We start from the raw sequence: 24,041 nt of genomic DNA on the forward strand, positions 1-24,041 counted from the left end.
ACTGGCAGAGGTCCCAAGAGTGTCTTCAGCTCTGCTAGGGGCTTGAGATGTAGACTGGGCTTGAGCCTTATAGGGTGGTAGCCTATGGAAGGACTATAGCTGAGTGCAATTCAATCCAGACCAGGCCAGGGAGTCCAGTGCCCAAAGCAGGGCTGAGGCCAGGGGCCCAGGACTGAAGTAAATTGAGATAGGAATTGGTGCCCAGAAAGCAGGTCTAGCATGATGGGCCTGGACTAGAATACCCAACTGGAGAAAAAGGACAAGGGAGTGATTGTACAGTAACACCTGCAAGGCGTAGCATAGCTGTATGGGAGGTCAGAGGCTGTGAATAGCCCTTAGAGCCATAAGTGTCCTGGGGACTACAGACAGGTCAGAAAGGCCCACTTGGCCCGAGAGGGGTAGAATTGAGTACAGCAAGGCCTGGGAGGGACCTGCTCATGGCCAATAGAACTGGGACTTGGTCTTGGACCCTTAAACGGCCTTAATTTCAATCAAATACATCGAGGCATGGCAACTAAAAGGGAGGGCAGGCACCCCAGAGCTAGAGCAGGGTAAGGGTTGCGTGGCCATCGGAAGTGTCATGGCTGCCCCTGGAATCCAAACATTACAACAATTGGCTATTTGTAACTGCATGTGTACAGGAAACCAAATAAGGAGATGTAATAGGGCAATTGTTACAGATGCTAGTAGTACTTGAAAAGACTACTGGGAAGCATTATGGTCTCTTATTAGTTCTGCGTTAAGAAAAAAAAGAATTGGGTGTGGGAAGCAGTGATGGGTATAATCCTGCTCTGCTACTAAAAGCATTTTGCCTCGGCTTGCTGTTGTGCCATATCTTCTTTACCTGTGAACTACTACTGTGCCTGGCTGCCAAGTATTCCCTGCTCTGCCTACTCAATCTGCTGTTCTGTTTATCTGCTTAATCTGTGACTTAATTTTCTGCTTTTTTACTGCATTAAGCAGACTCTCCCCATGGTGCTCACTACTCCAATCCTCAGCTCCATTGTCTGTCTTTTCATTTTCTCCCTTCCCCAAGCTCTTATTCTTGTAAAATCAATCTTCTTTTTGCTTTTCCTCCACCATCTGTTTCCCAGTCATCCCACACAATCTGCATCCAGTATGTACGTTCTCTACCTGCTTTCCCTAATCATTCCTCTGTCCCCATTCATCTCATACCATCTAATTACTGTGTTGCTTTTATTCCTCACTCTTCCTCCATCAGTGTTTGCTCTATTTCTAACCAGCCTCTCTCACTCCATAGCTACCTCCCCCTCTTTCTAGGGGTTGTAAGATCAGTTGCTTGCCTCTCCTTGGCCACTCTGCCCAGGGTTGGGGGTTGAACCTGGGGATAAGATTGTGTAAAAACACTACTACTAGACCCAGGGCAGCAATGACTTCTGTGCTTTGCTTTCTTCACTTGTGTTTGCAATAGATATTTTGCTGGAAAACTTGTTCCTGTAGTGATTGAAATGTTTGTTTCTCCCACATTGCACTTCATATTCCAATCCCCTCCTCTCATCTATTACAGGCCCTCAGTATTTTATGATGTCATATCTATGTGACAGTGGATCTCTGATCTATGTTAACAATGAAAAAACTATAAACTACAAGCTTAAATTCAAGTAAGAAACAGAACCAAGCAGAACTGTTGTTGTGACACAGAACGTTTGCGTAGGCGCATAGGAAGAGGTGCGGCTAGTTGATAGTAAAACATGATGTACTTTTGAAGTCACCTTGGGTGCCTATACACACGAGGGAAGAAGCTGCTCCAATGCACTATAATTTGATTGTGTTGGAGCAGACTCTATTAATCCAGTCTGCTGGAGTGTGGCAATTACTATGGCCTTGCAGCCTCCCCGTGCCTTGTGTATCAATGTCCATATGCATCAAAATGGCAGTGGGGGTGCTTTATCTAAAGCTCATTCAAGCCACCCCCCTCCCCAGACATATATAAACACTCTATGTCTTTATGTCAAAGCACTAAGCATGTCTAAGTATGTGAAAAATGTGAATATTGCTGAGCAACCACAGTTATTTTGCTGGTAGGTGGTGAAGACTGACTGGACAGAACTTATGTAATACCCTATATACCTGCATATATTGCACCGCAGAATATAATACACATCCTGCTTTTGAAAGGCAGCATGAAGGAAAGATCTTGCCTTATAGCATTGGTAAATGAGTACTGCAGCTAGGGAGCTGAACTACCAACTCCACCTGGCAAATGGAGCCTGTGGACTAACCTCACATGCTGGCATGGTCTGGTGCACTGGGTCTGGGGCCACATCATGCAACTGGTGTCTGGAGACATGGCAGAAGGGGGAATGGTGGCAGCATTAATGGCTGTGGCTCCCAGAGCCATGTCAGTCACTCCTGCTGCTCTCTTGCCATCAAATGTCCAGATTTGTGGCAATCCATGTTCTCGCATATAATGTACACCCCAATCTTCACCAGCTGATTTCTAGGGAAAAAGGTCTATGTTTTATGTCGCAGTTCTGATGTGTGTTTAATCATTGCACAAATTAACAGCATAATTCAACAGCTTAGCTTATCATTCTGATGTACTAAATCATACCATACATGATGCATTTAACTAAAAATAAGTAAATTTTAAGAAGTAAAACCCCTCAGTAGATTATAGCATTGTCTCAAGAGTGAATATTTTAATCCAGGGGTGCTCAACCCCTGGCCCATGGGGTCAAAGATCATCATGGGTCCAGAAATTCAGGGCAAGAGCGGTGTCACTGATCCCCTGCTATCAGACCCCTGGACAGCCCCAGGCCCTGCATGCTGCAGCATGCTGGGGGCCTGACACTGCATGTGGTGGGTGGGATGAGACAGTGCTGGGCCCTAAGGGCCAAATCCCAGCAGGAGGGGGCAGTCCCTGATCCAGCTTGCACACCAACTCTGTGCCACTCATCTGGACCACCAGACCAAGAGATTTATCACCACTGTTTTAACGTGTGGGGAAACAGATGATACCAGACATGAGTAGAAGGTTCTGAGGACGTCCCTTGAGCCATACTGTTTTACCCCTGCTTAAGGACCTGCCTATTTTATTTTTAAATGTATGCAAAAGGCATAAATGTAATGGGAGCCTTCTTTTCTGTGGTGTTTTCCATTAAGTGCCATATACACTTATCTGTATTTTCCCAAGATAAAGTCTTGTAAAGACTTCAGGCAGTGTTTTAGTTTGCATACCAGAGAGAGAACTTGGATGGTTACTGGAAAAACAGAAAGCTTGATAAGGTGCAGCCTATGAAGTTTTTTGGAAAGCTCCTTTTAATAAAAGGAAGGGTTTTCAGACCACAAGACGGATAGGCTTGGGGAATGGCACCCCAGACCTGGAGGAAGGGCACCTGGTTTCAACCTACATTCATGCTTAGAGTTCAACTTTAAAGACAAACAGATTCAGAGGTCAGAAAGGGTATCCAGAAAAAGTGATTGTTCCCATCCTATCCTTGTGGTTCCTGTAGAATGAGCACTAGGATCTGGGGGAGGGGGCAAATGATCCATCAAAGGCAGTACTCTCCCACTTCTAATATCTTCATTGGAGGTTGTGACTACAGCAGGTGACTTCTACCTGTGTAAGCAAAAAGCATGACTGCAGGCAATTGTTACATATAGACATGTAAATACAAAAGACAGTTTATGTTGTTAATTCCAGGCTGTTCTATGCAGATTGTAGACGTGGGCCATAGGGAGAGGCAATAAAATGCATCTAAATATTAATAGAAATCTTGCCATAATCGCTTTCCCTTAAGCTTTTAATTTACACCACCATTCAAAAGGAAGGTCACTTCCAAGCCACAAACTTGCATTCAACACACATGCTGTTACTAGAGGGACTATTTTACTATTAAACTAGCTTAGCAAAAAAAGTTTCACAACCATGTGACTTCCAACAACACTGATAGGATTCTCTCTCACACAATGGATCTCTCATCTATTTTAACAATGGACATTTTGGTTGCTTATAAATTACAAGGCAAGTCAGATAAGAAATAGAGCAAAGTATGACTTGTTTTGATAAGGAACACTCACTCAAGCTATATAGGAAGAGACGATACTATTTAATAGTAAATAAAAAATCCTGTCCTCCAAGTCCAATTTCAGAAGATGCGTTAAAACCACCATACCATGAAAGAAAAGTTTCTCTCTCACTGAGACACAAAGATGACTTTTCCTCCAATAATGGTTGTTCTTTATATACAAACTGTTGAAAAATACAAATTGCCTTAAATTCTCTTCAGAGTTCTTCCTCATTTTTTACTAACCATTTAACTTTCCAGTGTAAACAGATCTCATCATCTTCATGCTGTAAGTGTTCAGCATATTGAACTTGTCCTTGAAAAGGTGTTTCCTTTCTTATAGTCTCCTAGAAAGAAACAAGATGAGTCCTCCTCTGCTTAAGAAAGGGTTTTACGGGTCAAGATTTTTGAAGGATCAGGCTTTTGTGCTTGGAAACCTGAATTTAGCTTTCCCTTTATTTTTCCCCCTGCTTCTTTGGTGAGTACTTGGAGACTACTGCGTCTGTTACTGAATGTTGTTGAAGATCATCTGATAGCAGTCATACAGAAGAATCTCTGGCAGATTTTAGATGAATAATCTTGGTCCTACTAGCAAATGGGTAGGCAGTACAAAGACATCCTGCTGCCACTATAAATCCTAAACTGCAACAAGCACAAAATAGAGACCAGCTGTATCCATGTTCTACATCATCGGGAAGACCATATATGAATTTAGGTAAACGATTTAGATCATATGATATGCTTGCTGCGTACGTACACAAGGAAATAGTGCAAAATATTCCTGCAAGCAAAACAATCATATTGTTATAGTTAGTAGACTTGTAATCTGGGATGAATAAAACAGCAAACCCACCCCTCTTAAACAGTTACATCAGCAAACACTAAACAGTTATTTCTTCTGCTACCACAGTGGGGAAACAACCTTTTTTGGCAGGAGTGCCACAAGTACCCTGAGTGTCACTCCAATCCCCTTCCCCTGCCCAACCTGTCATTCTGCTTTCTGCTTCATTCCCTGTATTTCCTGCCTAATCTACTGCTGTTTTCTGCTCCTTGCCCAATCTGCCACTGTGCTGCCTGCCCCTTCCCCAACTGCTGCATGCCACATGGAGGCTGCCAGTGCCATTTGTGGCACCCTTCACATCTCACAAGATCCACAAGCAGCTGCTCAATGGTTTTGAATATACTTCATAATCTAATCTAGCTGCAGCTATACCGGGGGTGGGCAAAATGGTGGATCCAGCTGGCAGCTGGACTCTGTTTCCCAGCAGCCCCTGTCCACATCACTGCAGCCAGTTTCTGGGGAGACCCCAGCAGCAGTGGGGCCTGACAGGGCAAGGGCAGGGTTTCCATGGAGATTGGCCCCAGCAGTGCTGGCAGAGTGCACAGCTGGGGGGAGAGCTGCTCCGGAGCTGGGATCTTGTCCAGGGTGTGTGGGCAGTAGATCAGCTCTGCTCCAGCCCACTCTGCAACCGTGGCAAGAACCCGGCCCCTGCCCCAGCGCAGCTCCCTGGCCAACTGCGCATTCTGCCAGTGGTGCTGGGGCCCGTCTCCATGGAAACCCTCTCCTGTGCTGTCCGGCCCTGCTGCCTCTGGGGTCTCCATGGAAACCAGCTGCAGTGACATGGGCAGGGGCTGCTGGGAAATGGAGTCTGCCACAGGCCTGATCTAGCCTACAGGCTGGACTTTGCCCACCTCTGAGCCACTGTGCATTTCCTAGCATAATTCTTGTGGGTGTCTAAAGAGCCCAAGATATAGCTCTTCTCTGGCATCATTTAAGCCACTCTCCAAAGGCCTGTGTTCCTATTTGCTTTGCAGCAATGGATTAGGCTAGGCATTTTTCATTATGGGGTGAAATTAACCACACATGTACAAGAAATCCTTGGGTCTGCACTTTACACATTTAATAAAAATACAAATCTACTGTGCACTTTCAACATATGGTTTTCAAAAAACTGTAACTGGTCAAATAATAATAAATTTCCCATGGTACACAGAAAGGCACTGCTTCGCATTAAAGCTTCCAGCCCTTGCCATTGACACTTTCTCCAGGACTATTTTTTCTAGTAACGAAAAACCTTCTCCCATATTCATTATTAAAAATGTCTGAACAATTTTTCCTCAGTAGTTTATATTCATGCAGATAATAATGATAAAAAAACTGCAGTCTGAGGAGTGAAAACTCCAGGAAGTTATAAGTGACTGAAAATAGGATAAAAGGAAAACTTTTATGCAGAATAAACTATATGAAGAAGTCACTGTTGCTTTTGCTATACAATGACAATTCCTCTTTGGTGGCTTTAAAAAGGAGGAACCAAGAAGTCCTGTTCGCTAGTCAGTCAGATTTGTGCCTTTGGATCTGTCTATACTCCTAAGCCAAGAGTGGACTGTAAAACTCACCAGGCCCTGAGTACCCCAAGAAATGCTGTGGCTCAGAGAAACAATTCAGTCCCAACTTCCTCCATTGCTCTAGAAGGAAATAATATTCTGCTGGTTCACTCCAGTTACAGAGTGCTGACCTACCCCATACTGGCTCTGGAGTGCCAGCTGGTAAATTAAGGACGATAAGCCAGGGCTTTGCCTATTACTCTCCATTGCCTTGCTTGTGTTGGGAAGTAAGCAATCTTGCAATACGTGTATACCCCAGCAGATATGGACCTAAGGTCTATGCAAGGATTTTTAAGGGCACATTCTTGCTCCCTCTATGCACAGGGATATAGTGTGTTTCAGTCTAGCTTTCAGTTTTCAGATACCAAAAAAAGATCACTCTCTAAATTCTTCTTTCAAGAAGGAAAAACAGTCCCTTGCTTTTTTTCATGAAAGACTAAGAAAATCTTTCCCATTTTCTTGGGGTTTTTTTGGCATTTCGCTGTTCTCACTACCAGGCATGTCTGGCCAAATAACAGATGTATGTCACAAAATGGAAATATATCCAACAGGAAATATCAAAGAAAGGTGCTCTCTTCTCGGTGATATTGTACACCTAATCAAAGCTGCATGTGCAGTGAAGACAGAGGTGGCCCCATACCTGTCATAAGGAACAGAAGGCCTGCAACGTGCTGTGTGAGGCTTTCCTCCCAGAAGAAACTAACTGTTGCTACAATGCATCCACAGAGAAGAACTGCTGCTGCCATGCCCAGAAAACCAGCGGTGATTCTTCTTAAATCTGCATCCACAACAAAAGTAGAGCAGTTATTAATGTAATGCACCTTTTGTTTGAAGGGAAAAAGGAAATGACAAAGAAGAAGGCCTACTGGCAAACATTAGGTTTGGTGAGAGGAATAAGTGGAACTAATGAGGCAATATCATCTAAAGGAATTGTAAAGGGGCGGGGCAGGGAAAGGGGAACTTAGGTCCTACTTAGGGAATAGTGTATGAAGAAAGTTCCCTCAATATGTTATAGCGGCCAAAAATGTAAGCACAATGGGTGTAGACCAGTGGTTTCCAATCTTTTCAGGTTGCAGGCCAGAATGGCTCAGTTGGAGTCAGAGGCGGCAGCGGCTAGGACCCAGCTGTTGAAGCCTCTGTCTACAGGCCAGGTCAAAAGGCTCCATAGGCCGGATCCAGCCTGTGGGTTATAGGATGCTGATCCCTGATGTAGGCCAAATGCAAGAGAGGGAAAGAGGGAACTGCAAACTTTATAATGTCACTACATCTACTGGTAATCTTCCTGGACCTGGATTATTCTGCTCTACCTATTTTATACAGAATGTAGTAGAAGACGTAAGAGGTTCAAAAACAAGTGATGGGGGGGGAACTGACTAAAGGAAATGGGGGGCAGAAACTTTAACGTACAGTGAAAATGAAAACAGTAGGACTGTTTAGGCTGGAGATGAACAAGGGGATTTCACAGAGGTATAGGAACTAGTCTAAGGTACAGGGAAAAAACATCAAGAGTAGGTTGCTAGTGATATAGAAAAAGGGACCATCTGAAACTGAGGTAAGAAATTTTAAACAGCTAAAGCAAATGTTTTAAAATATTGCACTGTTGGCCTGTTGTATCTTGTGGCAATGAGTTCAATTTAAGCCAACATTTTACCAGGATTTAAGAAAAATGATTGACAAGGGTAGTCATGTAAATGAGACTTAAAATACCAAAGACTGGAAGAGAGAGAGAGAGAGAGAGACGGATGCTCAAAGCATAAGTTAGCCTGTAAGTGCTATGGGACTAGAAAAAAATCTATGCAATTTCTCACGTCTTCCTCTGAAGCACCCTGTACTGGCAACTGTCTAGAAACAGGAGGCTGGATGACAAGGACTGCAGTCTAATCCAGTCTGGACTAATGGTTTGATTTGCTTTTCCATGCAAAATGCCAGCAGTTACAGAAACTTTTGCATCCCTGTGCAGGAGCTGACAAACTCGGGTACTTACGAAGTAGATGCCACTCATCCTGCTGAATTGTCTTTGTTAAATTGAAGGGAATGTTTCGCAAGCGTATTGGCTGGGAAAAGTGGTACTTGATAGCTGTACATCTCTGAGCAATGCCTTCGGGGAAAAAAAGAAACAGGCCACATTTGTCAGCTTGCCAAACACTAAGCAGGTTCCCCACAGGACTTTGTGCTGAAAATTAGGATGCAATACACTTAGCCCTTAGCAGGTTCTCCCTTACTGTTCCATTTCTGGAGACCCAAAACTTTCCCAATGTTGATCCAAAATACCTCTCTCTCCAGCAGGGAACCATTTCTATCTAGCCAACAAGGAACACAGGTGTGTGTCCAAAATACTGCGCCTCCCAGAACTTAGGCACCTGCACTCCTTGTCCTTGGGGTCCATAGCCTGGGATTCTCCCCTGGGGAACACCTGCTGGCTCTTCTTTGAAAGACATAAGCTGGGCTGGCTCTTTGAAAGCACTGGGCAGGAGCAATGCCACCATTATACAATATCTCAAGGGCTAAGAGTACTTGCCTAGGAAGGAGGAGACCTGGAAATCCAATTCCCTTCTGAGGGGGTTCAAATTCCCACCTCCTAGGACACTGTCTGAATATCAGGATTAGAATTTGTTTTGGGGTGAGGGACACTCTCCACCTTTCCTGATAAAGTGGTGCAGAAAGAAAAACAAGATTCAGTGGATTGCAAGCAAGCAGGACTGTAGCCTAGTAGTTAAGGCACCTGCCAAGGGCAAAGAAGTTCCAGGTTCTGGTCCCAGCTTCCATGATTACTTCTCGTATTTCATCCAATGACTATTCAGTGTAAAAGAGAGTCAGTCTTGGGAAAAGGAACCAGAACCCAGGACTTCTTGCTTCCAAATGAACATCCTAATCACTAGGCTACTAAGTCGCATTTTCTCTTGCCTGTCACTTGTCCAACTTCAAGTGGAGGGTACCTTATCCCAGCCTATTCTACAGCCTAGTAGGTTAGGCACTTTCCCAAGAAGTAGATGTGGGTTTGAATCTCCTATAACTCAGGTCTCCCACATCCTGGGTGACATCATTAAATATGAGGCTCTGGTATGATGAGCACCACCAATGGCTGCATTTAAAAAGGGAGTAGTTGCCACTGCATTTTGTCAGGAGCCCAATCCTACCAGAGTGCACTAGAACTACACAAGAAGCTGCTCAGAGACTGGGGAAGTCCTGGGCATATGTAAAAGCTACACTGCAAACATGTAAGGCACTCCCTAGTCAAACAGGGAAATGCCTGACAGGGATTGACACCATGGCTGCCAACCAGGGGTTTTGTTTGGTACATGAATTTGGAAGTAGGTACCTACTGCCTACCCTACATCCTCTTCTGGAGCTGGCCATTAGGAGCTTAAGTCCCAGTTTAAGTCACTGGGACACTGGTGCCTAGGTACTTGTCACTTCTGAAACTAGGACTTAGGCTCCTAAGTCACTTAAGTGCTTTTGAAAATGCTCCTGTGGGCCTTACATGAAGACAGTCCAATTTAGAATGGATCTCCCCTCTCACTTACTAAGCTTCTGCCCAAAAACAGACTGCATTCATTGCAGCACAAGCAACTATATGATAGGATTTAATGCAAAGTCACTTGAGAAATGCCCAGTACTCTGGGGAACTGGACAGTGCTGATCTCTTCCCAGAAGACCACGATGACAGGACAGAGAGCTGCCTCATTTACTTCCCACTCCTGATGCATTTCTAGATATGGGCTTGTTCTGACTGCTTTCCCAAGGGTGAACAAAGGAGAAAAAGGTTGCAAGGCTGCTGAGCAAGGTTCAGACTGACTCCAGATATTACCCTATACTCCACTGCTGGATATCCCCCAAAGACACCTTTTGCAGTTGACTGATAACTGGAACCAGTGGTAAAGAGACATGATGTACCCCTGGCCTGGTGGTGTTCTCAGCCCACACAGAGGCATCCTGTCTGGCTGTGTTCTTAACAAAACAAATGTCTGCAGGATCTGTCATTGGCACATTGTTCTCTAGCACCAACCACAAGAGGCTTCTGCTTTAAAAGCCAGTTGCTGGCCGCCTGTATGGCTAGCACTACTGTTTGCTTTGCAATAAGCTCATCTGGCTCTGGTACAAGGTAGCTGAAGTGCACAGTGTACTTCCCTGTTATTCAGCAGCATGCATGTTTGCAGGGTCTGATCCTGCAAGGTGTTCAGTGCTCTCAACTTCCATTGACTTCAGCTGGGGCTCAGGAAGCTGAGCCCTTGGCAACATTCAGCCCTTATCCATTAAGCTCAGGGGCACTGTGACAGATTGCCTAGCATGGGAGTGAAAAGCTTTGTTTTGGTAGCGAAATGATAAGCAGTTCTGTGGTATTTATTAATTCTGTCTTCTGCTCTGTGAAGGCAGAACAGGCTTGTGCGGGAGGGGGGTGATGCTGCAAGAAGCCAACAGACCCAAACGGATGTACAATTAAGGCTGTAAATAGTAATGGCGGTGAAAGAAGATGTCAGGCATGCCTGAGTGATTGTAAATTATTAGGCCCTGACAGCTAAGTGACAATAACTTGGGCATGAGTGAAACCAAGAGAAGCAGAGGCTTGATGGCTTCCCTGTCCCTGGTGGGGCATGGGGAGGAGGCTAGAAAGGATGAGAGGATGAGTATGGTCTTGTAATTAAAGCATTGAACTGGGGCTCTAGAGATGCAGGTTCATAATACTGTGCTATATGCTTCTTGCTTGGTGCTGGACAAGTGGCATAGGCTATGCCTGCATTACTTATTATTATTACTTATCATTATTATTATGCCTGCACTTACTGTGCCCAGCAGTGGCATCCTCACACTTGCCAAACTACTTGGCACATGCTGTCCCCAAGTGGAAGTAATGTAACATTGGAGGGTGGGGGGCTCATTAGCACTGCTGACTGACAGTACTAATTAGTCTGCTTTTATGCTGCCCACAAGTGAAATTTTATAGTTCTTCAAGGACCTCTGTGTATTTCTACCTGTAGCTCTTCTTGGTTGGACCTCCCCACACTGCCAAGCCAGGTAGTTGGGATGGCAGGGGAAGCAGTTTCCCAGGTTTGAATACACAAAGGCAGCTTCATGCCTTCAAAGAAACCCCACTCCTGGTCAGGGCTTCCAGATGCTATTGTAATCGTAACAATAAAGTTGAACCAATTAGATCAGGAGCATAGAGTGAATGACACACAGAAAGGCTGGTGGAGTCATATCTTGCTAGAGGCCTCAGGACAAAAGGGACATGGGGGTGGAATAAGTGTGAAACTAGACAGAAACAGAGTTGAAGAATGAGATAGCTGTATCCAGCATGCAGCTTTTCCTGAAAGCTTAGTACCAGCTCCAGTCATACTAAGGTCATGTCACTCCTTGTCTATAGTACTGAGACTTGCAATTCCCCATCCTCTTACCATGGTTCTCTCTTTTTTCACCATATCTTCCTTTAATGTACTCCTAGGTTTTGCACTGTTTTTTTGCAGGCAACTTTCAAAGGAAAAGGTATTGGGATCTCTAATGAGAGGCAAATGGGATGTTTGGTTAGGGAGACATCTGGGAAGTCTTGGCTGAACTTACCAGAGGCTGAGGAAAGGGCAGCTGAGCCACAAGCACCAGCAGGAATGGGAACCCAAATGGTACAGACTCTCTTCTAGTTCAATTAACTATTAAAATGACTAAATTCCATTAACGGAAAGGTGGAAGGGATCCTATGCCCAAAGCCTGTATTTGTCCATGCTACAAGGATAAAGATGTTTTTTTCTAACAAATTAAAGCAAAGAACAGCAGCTACAGGAAAGAGCACTAAGACTGTGTAAACAGTGATGCTCATGGGAGGGAAAAAGTAACATGCAAGATTCTTAGGGTTAGAATTCAGCCCCATAGGACCCCTTAGCACCTGGCTTAGCTCGCCTCTCCTGATCATCTGGAGCAAACTCAGTGAAAATGCACTACAGCAAAGCTCATAAGGGTAAAAGTGGTATATGTAGGACAGCTGGAAGATAAGACAATGGCATGATTGGGGTTTGAGAAGTATTTTATGCCCTATCCTCCAAGTCACACAACCTACCAGCTAGACATGCATGACAGGTTGTGGGAATGGGGCATAAAATTCCTCAAACCCAACTGTGAAACTGCCAGCTGCCATCACCTGGGAAGCCCTGTACTGAGACCCTGCAGACCTCTCCCTGGCATAGGCAGGATACCTGCCTCCTCCTGAAGGTGCTTTGACACCACATATGCATCTGGGGAGTGAGGAGCTTCCTGCTCCTTAGCTGCTGCTTCCATGGGCACTTTTTAAAGGTGCAGATTGCTGCTGAGTCTGAAACAGGGGATCCTCTCCATGATTTGGGGCTCAGTGCCCTGCACTTCTAAAAAGCAGGCTGCAGCTGGCAGCCAGGCATCTACAGAATTGGCAACTGGGGAGCACCCCACTCTCCACATTAGAAGAGCAGGGAGGCTCCCTGGTCTCTGGATCTCCGCACCTGGGGGGTTGTATTACAGTGTGTGCTGGGCTGCAGCTGTATTTTTTTAAGCCTCCCTTGGTGCTTGGACCCAGACAGATGGGAGAGGCTCTGTGGTCTCTGGGCCCCAGTATCCAGGGAGCTTTCAAAAGCACAGCTGCCTCAGTACGCTCATTAAAGCTCCCCAGGTGTAGGGACCCAGAGATTGCAGAGCTTCTCCCCGCAATCTGGGTCCAAGCTCCTGGGGAGTTTTAAAAAATGAGGCTGCAGTCCAGCTGCAAGCATGTTCTATATAACTCCCCAGGTGCAGGGACCTACAGTCCAAGACTGTGGGAAGCTGAAAGCTCCCAGCTCCCCAGTTGCCACTTCCATAAGTACCCTGGGAACTTAAAGTGGGGGTGCAGCTAGGGCTCCCAGCTGCACATCTGCTTTTTAAGTCTTGAGGAACAGTGAACCTGAGACTAGGGAAATGCTCCCAGATGCTGAATTCAGGAAGCTGTGTCCCGGACTCTGAAACTGCCCCATGCTGGATCTGATGCTCAGCTGTCATGAGTCAGCCTGGAGATGCCACATGTTCAATTTAAGGCAGGATACAAACAAGCCATAAAGATGTTGCATATTATATGTGGAATATCTTTGTGGCTCATTTGCTGTGTTATCACACCGTACATCGGCTTAAACATGCAACCACATTACTATTTATAGTGTGATTAACACCACACTTGTGCTTTAAAAATAACATGTCAGGGGTCCAGGGCTGATAACCTGGTCAGGGAGAGCTGACACCACAACCTGGTCACCTTTGGACCTTTCCTTGGGACACAGTTGATTTATTCAAATATACAGCTCAGAAAATAACCCCAAGCCAAGCATCTCTCCTCACTTATATAAGGTTGCAGGGGATCCAAGGTCCCTATGCCTGTGTCCAGTTGCAAGAGCCAACCCTTTTCTACCAGCCCCTTGAAAACATCTGAACCACTCCCACTTGGGTTGGTCAAAAGGGGGCTTGCCAGCCCCTTGTCCTAGAAGGAGCTGATGAACCCTATGACTGTGAGAGCAAAAAGAAAAGCCTTTGTATGTTCTCTAATTATACCTGCTAATTTTGAAAGATTCCAGCTCCCCAGTTGATATAAATCAATCATGTAGCATTACTGATGTCAACAGAGCTCTGCCAATTATACCAGCTGAGGTGCTGGTCTTGAGACTTTAAGAAGTCAAGAATCATGGCTGCAGAGGACAAAGTGATCATTTGGATACAAGCAAAAGCATGGTGAATGGGTTGTGAACAGGGGAGACCTGGAAATAGAATATCCATCCCAGCACAGGCATTCTCTATAGCTTTGGGGGATAGCTGACTACAACTACTAAATGTTACCCCTAAAGGGATATGCAGTGAAATGTTACAATGATTTTGCTCGTGACAATAAGAAAAACACTTAAAGCAGTATCTATTTTTGCATTTCTCCACAATTTTGTATGCGTGCTGCTTAGCTAAAGCTGGTAAGAACTTCACCATTTGCATTTGCATCTCCTTTGGCATTACTAAAGCTGTTTATCTTATTCTCAGGCCAATTTGGGAAATGAGACATGTCTTAAGACAAACATTTATTTAAAGGAGAGGTAATATTTTTTGGGACAGAAACATTCTGACCCCTGCATGTCACATTAGTAGTGTTTGCAACTGTACTACTCCTTTCAAAGATCAGTCAAGAAAAATGATAGCCCTTTCTAAAGCAGGTGGCTTTCTCAGCATGAAACTGTGTGTTACTTATTTGCTGTCATTAAAAAGGTTTGTTAACTACTTATCTAATATCAGAATTAAATGTTAAACAAGAACCTGCATTAAATGAAAGTGTAAAATGGAAAGAATGTAAGGGGGCATGTTGCTAAAATTCCACAAAAATGTTTAATCTACTGAAGCAACTTAAAATATACTAGACCTGTTCCCTTTAATGTACAAAGGAACATCACACCATTTCCATATGACATAAGGCTTGGCTGTTCTACCAAGACCTGGTCTAATGAATAATGAAAGAAAGAGGAAGCAGAAAAGTCGCACCACAGATTGGAGAAACAAACAGTACATATGTCTGTTGCCTATTCTTTTTAATTGCTGAAAAGAGAGAGGAGAATTATTAACTGGGCTCAGAAGAGCCACAGAGATTCTTCTGGAGAATCATTGCCTGTTTTTTCTTCTAAGGAGTGCTGTTTACCAGAGAGGAGAGAGACAGAAAGACAGACAACTGCTTACTTAATTCACATTAGACTGTATGTACGCACGCAGGTGCACAGCAGCATAACTCTGTTCGTAGGGCATCTGGTCCAGCTGCTGGTGGGAATGGCCAGCCTCTGCTATGCATGAAGTATTGGCAGCATATCTTAAGTGCTGATTTGGGGGTTGGCTACTGGCCAGCAGACACCTGCACAAACTGACAACTCTGCCAAGTGGCCCTGCAATGCTCCAGGAGCTTTATCTGGATGCTCTTGGTGCCAGGGATAACAACACAGTTGGCTCCACTCCTCCACCTGTCAGCTAGATTATGAGGGAGCAACTGTCCTCTCACTGCTGGGCAGAGAGAGGGATGTCAACCCAGGTTCCTGTGCCATCAAGATTTCACCCGCCTGTGTTTAGAGCAAAAGACAAGTGCAAATTCAGGGTCAGCTATCAAGCAATAGTGTCAGTATGGCCATGCCGAGTCTGCTCGCCAGCAAAGACCAATGTCTCTTGATGTAGAAACCAGTGTAGCTCCTTCCCTATCCCCCTGATGTGCAAGGCCAGTGCAGATCTAGGAGTGGTTTTGTGTCCAACCTGTCAGCTGGGACACTTACAGCCTTTGCATGGAAGTGGGATAATCAGCCTTGGAGCTCTGCTGCACCCACTTTTCATGCCTGGTTCCCCTATGTAGTAGAGGTGCACCGATACATCAGTCAGATATTGGATCAGTACTGATATAAAGAAAATTGTCTATACTGGATATCAGCCCAATAGGGCTGATAATTTGGCTGATAAATGTCTGTGCTGTGCACAGCCACAGCACAGCACAGAGCAGAGCTGGCAGCATGGAGAGCTGCCTCCAGCTGGTAAGTTGGAAGGGGAGGGAAGGAGTGTGGGGGGGCAGATCAATGCCCCCAGACATGAGGAAGGGGGAAAGGGCAAGCAGGTGCTGCCTAGCTGAGGTGGGGGGGGAGTACAACTTGTGGGGTGGGGGCAGCTCCCACGGTTTGCATCCCGGGATGGCCAGGGGTGTAATCGGCATGGTGTGGGGCGCACTGCAGCTGCAGGGTGGAGCCAGAACCGGAGCTGCGTGAGGCTCTTCTTGTCAGGGGTGGGCTCATCAGGCATGGGAGGAAGCTGCAGCCACCCCAAATTTCACTGCAGCTCCACTCCCAGCCCTGCACCACCTGGCACAGCCCCGGCTCAATGCCCTGCCTCCATCTAAGTGCTGGGAAATGCCAGAGCTGTGTCAGGGCAGGGCTGGGAGTGGAGCTGTGGCTAAATCTGGGGTGGCTGCAGCCTCCTTCCAGCACTGCTGGAGCCCACTCCGAGCCCAGTCCCTGGCGAGCAGAGCCCTGCACAATGCCAGCTGCACTCTGCAGCTGCAGCCTGCCCCATGCCACGCAGATCAGGGGGCACACATCCTGCACCCCCCCTAGACAGACCTGCCCCTACCCCCTCCCTCACCACAGGGGGCATTGTTCTGCCCCATCACACCCCTTGCCTCCCCTTCCACCACACCAGACTTACCACCTGATGGCAGCTGTATTGGATCAGTATGGGCCAATATGCCTCTTTAAATATCGGCTATTGGTATTGGCCCCCCAAAATCTCTTTCGGTGCACCCTTACTATTTAGCTCCTGCTCTGCTGAGCTGATGTACAAGGGCTTTGGAAGAGGGCATACAACTCTATGGGGAATGCACAGTTGCTTATACTCCATGCAAGAGGGTCTCCCCAGGAAGAAGTACATGATTATTTGGCATGCTAGACCTGAAAAGGGCTTGCTGCATAGTCACTAACTCTGCATTATCATTGTGCCTTTTAATTGGCATGTCATCACAGATAATGTAACAGCTTTGTACATTACAGGAGTTTTCTTTTGGGGTCAGCTGTATTGGTCTGGGGGGGCTATAGCTCAGATGGTAGGTACATGGGAGAGATGAGCCAGAACCTGGGATCATGGATAAATGCACACAGGAAATCCATCAAAGACAGAAACACCTGTTTGCCTGTATAGCCACATATCTCCCACAATGACCACTCTCTGAAAGATCTCTCAGTCCTTATCTTTAAAGGAAGTTCACAAAACACCTTCAAAAGACGTACCCATGAACTCAACTTCATCACCACGCTGGAGAGTAAAAATCATGGACTGAACAGAGACATGAGTCATCTGTCACTGGGGGCTGACCAGGGTCAGATGCATGGCATCCAGCAGGGCAGGGCAGGATGAAATGCCCTGTGCTTCTCCATGTGGGGGTAACTTAAGGCAGGGAGTGCCTAGAGCCTGGCACAGGGTGAGGAGTGGACAGTACCCAGGGTATTGGGGGGGAAGAATGGGAACTGGTTGTGCAATGCCAGTAGACTCAAGATGGGGGGGGGGGGGTGCATCATACCCATGAGCTCTGCTGACGGGATCGGCAGTGCCTATGGCTCAGAAGAGGTAGGGTCTGCAGTGGGGAGACACTAGGCAGCATCCCTGCAGTGCAAGCAGTGCCCTTTCCGAGGCAGCGGCAGTGTGGCGGGGCCCAAGGCGCGGGGGGCTGTCCGGCAGTGGGGAGCGCTGCGCCCCCGCGCTGGAGGGGGCAGGTCTGGGGCGCGCTGCCCGCACGGGGGAGGGGGAGCTCTGCTGCGGCCAGGGGGCGGCGGTGCCCGGCACAGCCCTTCTCGGGGTCAGCAGCCAAGCTCGCCCGCGCGCCGGGGGCAGGAGCGGGGGCCGGGGCGCGCTGGCCTCACCTCTCCGGACGAGGCTGTCGAGGTCGCGGTCGACGCCCAGGTAGTAGCACTTCCTCCAGAGCCCGGCGTGGGTGGCGAAGAGCGGGCGGGCGCAGCGGGCGGGCGGCAGGCCGGGGACAGGCGCAGGGGCCGGGGCCGGGGCGCGGCGCAGCGGCAGCGGCAGGAGGCGCTGGCGGGGCCGCGGGCCGGCGGCGGCGGGGGCGCGGCGCTCGCAGCTGTCGCGGTGCCGCCGCGGGTCCGTCTCGTACCAGTGGTCGCTGCACAGCGCCGCGAGCAGCAGCCCCAACGAGCACAGGCTGAGGCTGAGGCTCAGCGCGCGCACCCGCGCCTGCCCCGGCATCCCCGCCGCACGCGGCACAAAGCAGGCGCGGGAGGCGGCGGCGGCCGCCAGGGGGAGCTGCGCGGAGGGGCGGGGCCGCGTGCGGAGGCGCCTCGCGCGGGGGCCCCGCCCTGCGGCCACGTGCGCGCGGGGGGCGGGGCCCCGCGACGCCCACGGCCCCGCCCCCCGAACGTGAGTGTAGGCCCCGCCCCCGCGCATGCGCGCCGTCCCGCCCGCGCGCCATGTTGGCCGAGCAGGCCGGTGGCAGGTGAGCGCTGCCGGCCGCCCCCTCCCCACGCCCCGGCCCGGCCCGCCCCGCCCCCTCCCCCCCACCGCGCCCGGGCTGGCGGCGGCGCCATGAGCAGCGGGCGGGTGTGCGACCTGTCCCGGCGGAACCCGCAGGAGGACTTCGAGCTCATCCAGCGCATCGGCAGCGGCACCTACGGCGACGTCTACAAGGTGCGGGCGGGGACGGGGCTAGGCGGCGCAGCCCGACCCGGCCCGGCCGGTCGGTTGGTGTGTGGGGGGGGCCGCGCAGCCACGTCCCAGGTCCCGTGACAGCCCCGCCCCGCCCGCCCTGGAGGCCTCGGCGACCGTCGGGCCCTGGGTAGGGGCAGGTCGTAGGGGCATCCGTCTAGTCCAGCCCCCGGCTCACAGCAACAGTGTCATTCTAGCCAGGGCTTTGTCTGGTCGGGTCTTGAAAGGCCCCAGGGATGGGGTTCCCCCCCCCCCCCCCCCCCCCCCCCCCCCGCCTCTCTGGGTAACCTGTCCCGGGGCTGCACCACCCACCTTGGGAGTTTTTCCTCATATCTGACCTAAACTTCCCTTGCTTCAACTTGAGACTGTTGCTCCTTGTGTCGTCTGCCACCACTTCAGACCTGAAGGGGGAGTGGGGGGAAGGGACCACAGAGGTGACTTGCTGATGCTGGTGTTGTTCACGCTGTGGGGGCTGGAGAGTAGGAAATGTGTGACTTCCCTCCCTAGACTGTGGTACTCAGGCAGGGAGCAGGTTGGTAAAAGGGACCCATGGTTACATCAGCTTTGGGGCCACAGAAGGATGCTGAGGCACTTCCCTGTGGCTGGTGTGATGTGGAGATCCCTTAACTGGGCTCTGGACAAAATTTCAGCAACTAGGTGCCCCCCCTGCCATCTAATCAGGCAGGGCTCAGCAGCCAAGGACTCACGGGCCAGATTCAGACAGTCAAACCGCTGGATCCAGCCCACAGACTTGGGGCTTCACCTGCACGCACTTTCCCCTGGCACTGCAAGGACAGGCAACCTCCTGTCCACTGCCATCTTACCTGAAGTGGGTCATTCTAGCCTGCAGCTAGAAAAAGTGGCCTATCCTAATCCCCCCAGCAACATCAGTCCACAAGCCAGATCTTGAATGTGCCCACCTCTAATTTTACCTATTCCATGGAACCTATTCCATTGTCATATGAGGTTTCATTGCTGCTGTTTAATAGTGCTTCTCATTCCTTGTATGCTGTCAGTGTATGAGAACTGAGAGCCAGAACACAAATAATAGGAAGTCGGGAAAAGCTTGGTTCAGGCTTCCTTATGCATTGCTTTGAAGAATGTGACCATTACAAGTAGCAAACTTCTTTCCTTCCCCGCCCCTTCCCTCCACTCCAGACATTACAGTGACTTAGGAAGAAAGAGCATGTTTAAAGCAGCAGTACCCAGGCAGATTTTAAGTCTGCTGCATTAAAGGTGTAATAAGCAACTTGCTAAATTAGTGTCTTATTCCTCCCTAGTAAATACTACCATTTTATGTCTCCAGCACAAAGCCTGAGGATGCAACGTGGTACCCATTTGACCAAGTAGTATTGTATACAGTTTCCTTATTTCAGCATGTTGACATTCATGTGGGGAAGAATTAAAGTTAGTGTCTTTAGTACCTTATATGTGCATGTCTTAATTTTCTTAAGTATTTTCTTTGTTGTTGTTCTTAAAATGCTGATTTTCTTTTAAGGGAGAACAGGTTAACTACCCTTTCCAGTTCTCCACATTTTGAGGTTCTGTTGTGAGACAGGAACACTGATTTCACCTAAAGTTTGGTTTTGTTTTTAAGTGAATATGTGCAAACCATGTCTTGGTTTAAATGGATTTACTTCAAAACTGCATCATGGGCGTGTGGGAAATCTTACTTGGTTAACTCTGATTTCATGAAAATATTTAACAAAAATGTTTGTGGGCCCTCTTCAGCAGATTCTCTGCTTTTAACAGTACCTCTAAAAAGGTGCTTGTTTTTTTTGAGAGGGAGTTCCCCCCTTTTGTCCCTGCTCCCTAGCCTCCTTACATATTTTAATTTTTGAAGTTTAATGTTTGGGTTTTCCCTTAGCTTCTCATTTTGAACAGGGTTGAGCTTTTTTCCCCAGTGCTTCTTTAAGATAAATTTGAAACTGCCTTATTGACGGTAGTGATTTTTTTTTCTTGATCAGATGTTTTCCACATTCTGTAGGTGGTGTTACGGTGCTTGTAAATTAAATAGCAAATATGGATCAGTTGCTTTAAATTTAAAGCAACCTATCTCAGACTTTGAAATGAAACATTTGACATTTTAATAACAAGATGCTTAGGAAACCTGTAAAGTCTTACTGAATTTTTTTGGATTAGTGTATTGGCTGAACCTAATCTTAAAGTTACTCAGTTCTGTTGGATACTGATAGTCAGTTGCCATTCCTGTTGCGATAGATGGAGGTCTTGCCTTGAACATCTTAAATATTAAGAGCAGAGGATTTGGGCATATATAGAAATCGATTTCCAAATTTGTTTGTCCACACTTTACAAGGAAATTCCAGGATGTGGTTGAATTGGGGTGCATCATATTGTATAGGTTCCCTGTTTTGTTACACCTCTTGGTATTGGAGCGGCCCAGGCTCATTGGTCTCATCCACTTCAGACTAATATTTTGGGTGGGCATATTAACCATAGGTTATGTTATGTTGCCATTATATTCGTTGATCTGTGTAGGGTTGATTTAGACAGAGGTGGGCATGTTCAAGATCTGGCTTGTGGATTGATGTTGCTGGGGGTATGAGGAGGAGTGCACTTTTCTCCTCGTGGAGCCATCGTCTTCATTTAGAAGTCAGCTCTTGCCCCATGTCCTTCCATGGAGGAGTGTAATTTATTAAATTGACCTAAAATTATGCACAACAGTTGATTTTTTTTTTTTTTTTCAGATGTCACAAAGAGAGCACTACTGTAAAGCTTATGGATCTTTCTGGTAGTGCCTTGTTGGGATTTTATCCACAATCATAAATATGCTGTTTTTAAATGTCCTTTTTTTTAAATTTTTTTTATATGCTGTATCTTCTTGGGTTTTTCTGGTCTCTAGGTGATATTTTCCTGTGGCTGTTGAAACACCAAACAGAGACCACCAGCTGTTAAAATGATGATGCTCCTCATATTATGGTATCATCTGTGTTTTTAAAGAGCTTTATGGATCTTATTTTGTGACTGGTTAGGAGAAAGATTTTATTTCTATAAAGTACTAAATATTTTACAGGTGGTTAGTCTTATATATACTTAGACTGCATTGCTATCGATATTCTTAGAGAACTTTTTTGGAGGAGAAATCTGGTACCTCAGCTATATAGAAATTTCAGGTGGCTCAGTACACTGAGGAACTGAATGTCCTTAGGGAGAGCATCAGGCTAGTATCAAAAATTTTACTAACATTACTTGTTGTTACAGAAGTATAGGGAGTTGGTTGCTTGGTAGCACTAGAGACTTCTACCTTAATAAGGTGGCAGTCTCGTTATGTTGACTCTTACTAAATGCTGACCTCACAGTAACCTGCTTCTTGGCAAAGTGGTGGAGGAGGCAGAGCATCTACTTCCTTGATTCTTTGTAGTTGGACTTATAACCAGGTAGACTACAGAGGCCATATAGTTGTGGAACAGATGGAGTCCCTGCCCTGCAGATGTTATAATACAAAATAGGAACAGGTGGCATGAACAGAGCTAAGGAGAAGCTAAAAAGGTTGGGGTGGAAGGGAAGGACGTGGGTCAATACAGTAAAATCTTGCTGTCATTCTGGTGAATTCTGTTATTTAGCTGGTATCCAGAAATGTGCTAAGTCAGGTGAGGTGAGGTGAGGCTTACACAGTTTGTTCTTGGTTGTCTTGTGTTGGCCACCTTCAGGAAAGTGTTGCAGGCCCGTCTTGGAGAAGATGTTAATGGAGTAATATGGAATGACTGTAGAAATGGCAAATGAAGTTTCATGTTGGTCCTGTAAATGTGCATGGTTGTAGGGGAGGGGGAATTTTTTTTTTTAAGTAGCAGCCATGCAAACTCATTTTAGAATATGAAAATCAATCTGGATTCCTTCATTCTTATGTACCATTGCTAACAACAATAAAATGTCTTTGATAATGATTTGAGAGAAATGAGAAATAGTCTTTTGCCAGTGAAGCTGTATAGCCTTCATGGTATACCTTGAAATAACTGATTTAGACCTGTGTTTGGAAGTTTGTATATGTTCTCCAGAAGTATTTCCAGTCCATGTTAGAGCCTGTTTTCCTGTTCCTGGATTGTGTTGCCTCTGCAGTGCTAGCAGAAAGACTGTGTAATGACTTAATTTTGTCACTAGAGACCGCAAGTATGACTGTACCTAAATCCAAAACATATCTAATGAGTAAGTTATCATTTTTATAGTCTTTTTTTCTTTTTAGAGTACAGCTGTGTTTCAGAGAGATGTTTTTGGACAGTGTTTGATAGTCCCATGAAAGATCTAACTTAAAATATTTTGGTTTCCACATAATAATTTAGCTTTGTATCTCTTAATAACCTACCTTTCTATCCAAATAATTCCCTGTTTTAGTTTACTACATGAAGATTGCTTTCCTCATTGCAGATAGCTTTGCCATAAGAATTATTTTTTAACGGGAAGCCTTGCTTGCCAAAGTCCCAATTCTGCAACCTGACACCTGTTACCAGGGTGGAAACTAGTTTTGCTGCTGCGTAGTTTTGTTATCATGCATACTTTGTTCTTGGGTTTACTTCTGTAGAAATCTCATCATGAGTAATGGTGAGCGTAGGTTTAAAGGAGAAATTAACTAATGATTTGTCCTCTGTGAAAAAACAAATGAACTGTTCTGTCTTATCTGGTTGCAGGCAATGAATGTCTCTTGAATTTAGTGATTTCTGCTCTGTGGAAAGTCTTTACAGGAAAAAATCTTCTCCGCATATGTATTTGTTTAAGCATGTTAAAAGCATGGAAGATTTATAAAACTTCATTTCTGCCATATTCCTTGGAATAGAGTAGGGGTGGCCAGCCTGCAGCACCAGTGCTGCAAGTGACATGGGCAGCCCTTGTGAGTGGCATGTGACAGATCAGGGAGATAGGGCAGGGTGTGGAAAGCAGAGCAACAGATTAAGCAGGGGAATGGGATCAGAATGGCACCCCAAGAGGGTGAGGTGTTAACTTGTGGTACTTCTGCCAAGAAGGTTGACCCCCATTGTAACAAAGTGTTTTGTTTTGCTTTTCAAATTGTAGTGAAAGTGTGCATTCAGCCCTTTGAAAAATGGTAGACTTGGAAATTCAAAGAGAGGCTAGTTTAAAATGCAGGGAAAAATTTAAATTACCATGATTGTAATGAAGCATTGGATAATTACTTCACGTGTGCCTACTTATATGTGTTTCAGTAAGCAACTTGCAACAATTTTTCCCTCTATTTCACATGCACTTATTGGAAGGTGTTCCCACTTTTCTGATGACCAAAAAAAAAGTTTTTATTTGTATTTCTGATATTTAGAGATTGTTTTAAGCTCTGAAATGAAGATTTCGATATGTCTCTAAATTTGTTACACATTAATTACTATAATTTTTCTGTCAAAAAATAGATATGTTAGAGTGATGTTGTAGCTACATGCATCCAGGAATTGAGAGAGACAAGGACTTTTTCAT

At 46.5% G+C, this 24,041-nt stretch overlaps 2 protein-coding genes across 8 annotated transcripts in view; one reads left to right on the forward strand and one right to left on the reverse strand.

Annotated features, from left to right (window-relative positions):
• Positions 1-3,259: 3,259 nt before the first annotated feature.
• TMEM178A (transmembrane protein 178A) lies at positions 3,260-18,427 on the reverse strand. Of its 6 annotated transcripts, none has more exons than XR_009458944.1 (5): positions 17,810-18,427; positions 8,401-8,514; positions 7,057-7,194; positions 4,278-4,378; positions 3,260-3,583 (listed from the first exon to the last, which is right to left on the reverse strand). XR_009458944.1 is itself a non-coding variant. In XM_059720299.1 (4 exons), exons 1-4 carry the CDS (start codon positions 18,345-18,347, stop codon positions 3,564-3,566), a joined length of 810 nt encoding a protein of 269 aa, XP_059576282.1. In that variant the 5' UTR covers positions 18,348-18,427; the 3' UTR covers positions 3,260-3,563. The 6 variants fall into 6 exon arrangements, 4 of the variants coding, with proteins under 4 accessions (XP_059576282.1, XP_059576280.1, XP_059576283.1 ...); XR_009458943.1 differs by having other exon boundaries at positions 4,278-4,812; positions 17,810-18,291; XM_059720299.1 differs by lacking the exon at positions 4,278-4,378.
• The window catches only part of MAP4K3 (mitogen-activated protein kinase kinase kinase kinase 3), a 143,669-nt gene continuing 138,019 nt past the window's right edge, over positions 18,392-24,041 (forward strand). For both annotated transcript variants that reach the window (XM_014598208.3, XM_014598209.3), the window contains exon 1: positions 18,392-18,587. In XM_014598208.3, coding sequence (XP_014453694.2) covers positions 18,486-18,587 — 102 coding nt within the window. In that variant the 5' untranslated portion in view covers positions 18,392-18,485. The remainder of the gene's footprint in view (positions 18,588-24,041) is intronic.

Source organism: Alligator mississippiensis, chromosome 1 (assembly GCF_030867095.1).
Source record: "Alligator mississippiensis isolate rAllMis1 chromosome 1, rAllMis1, whole genome shotgun sequence".
Classification (NCBI taxonomy): domain Eukaryota; kingdom Metazoa; phylum Chordata; order Crocodylia; family Alligatoridae; genus Alligator; species Alligator mississippiensis.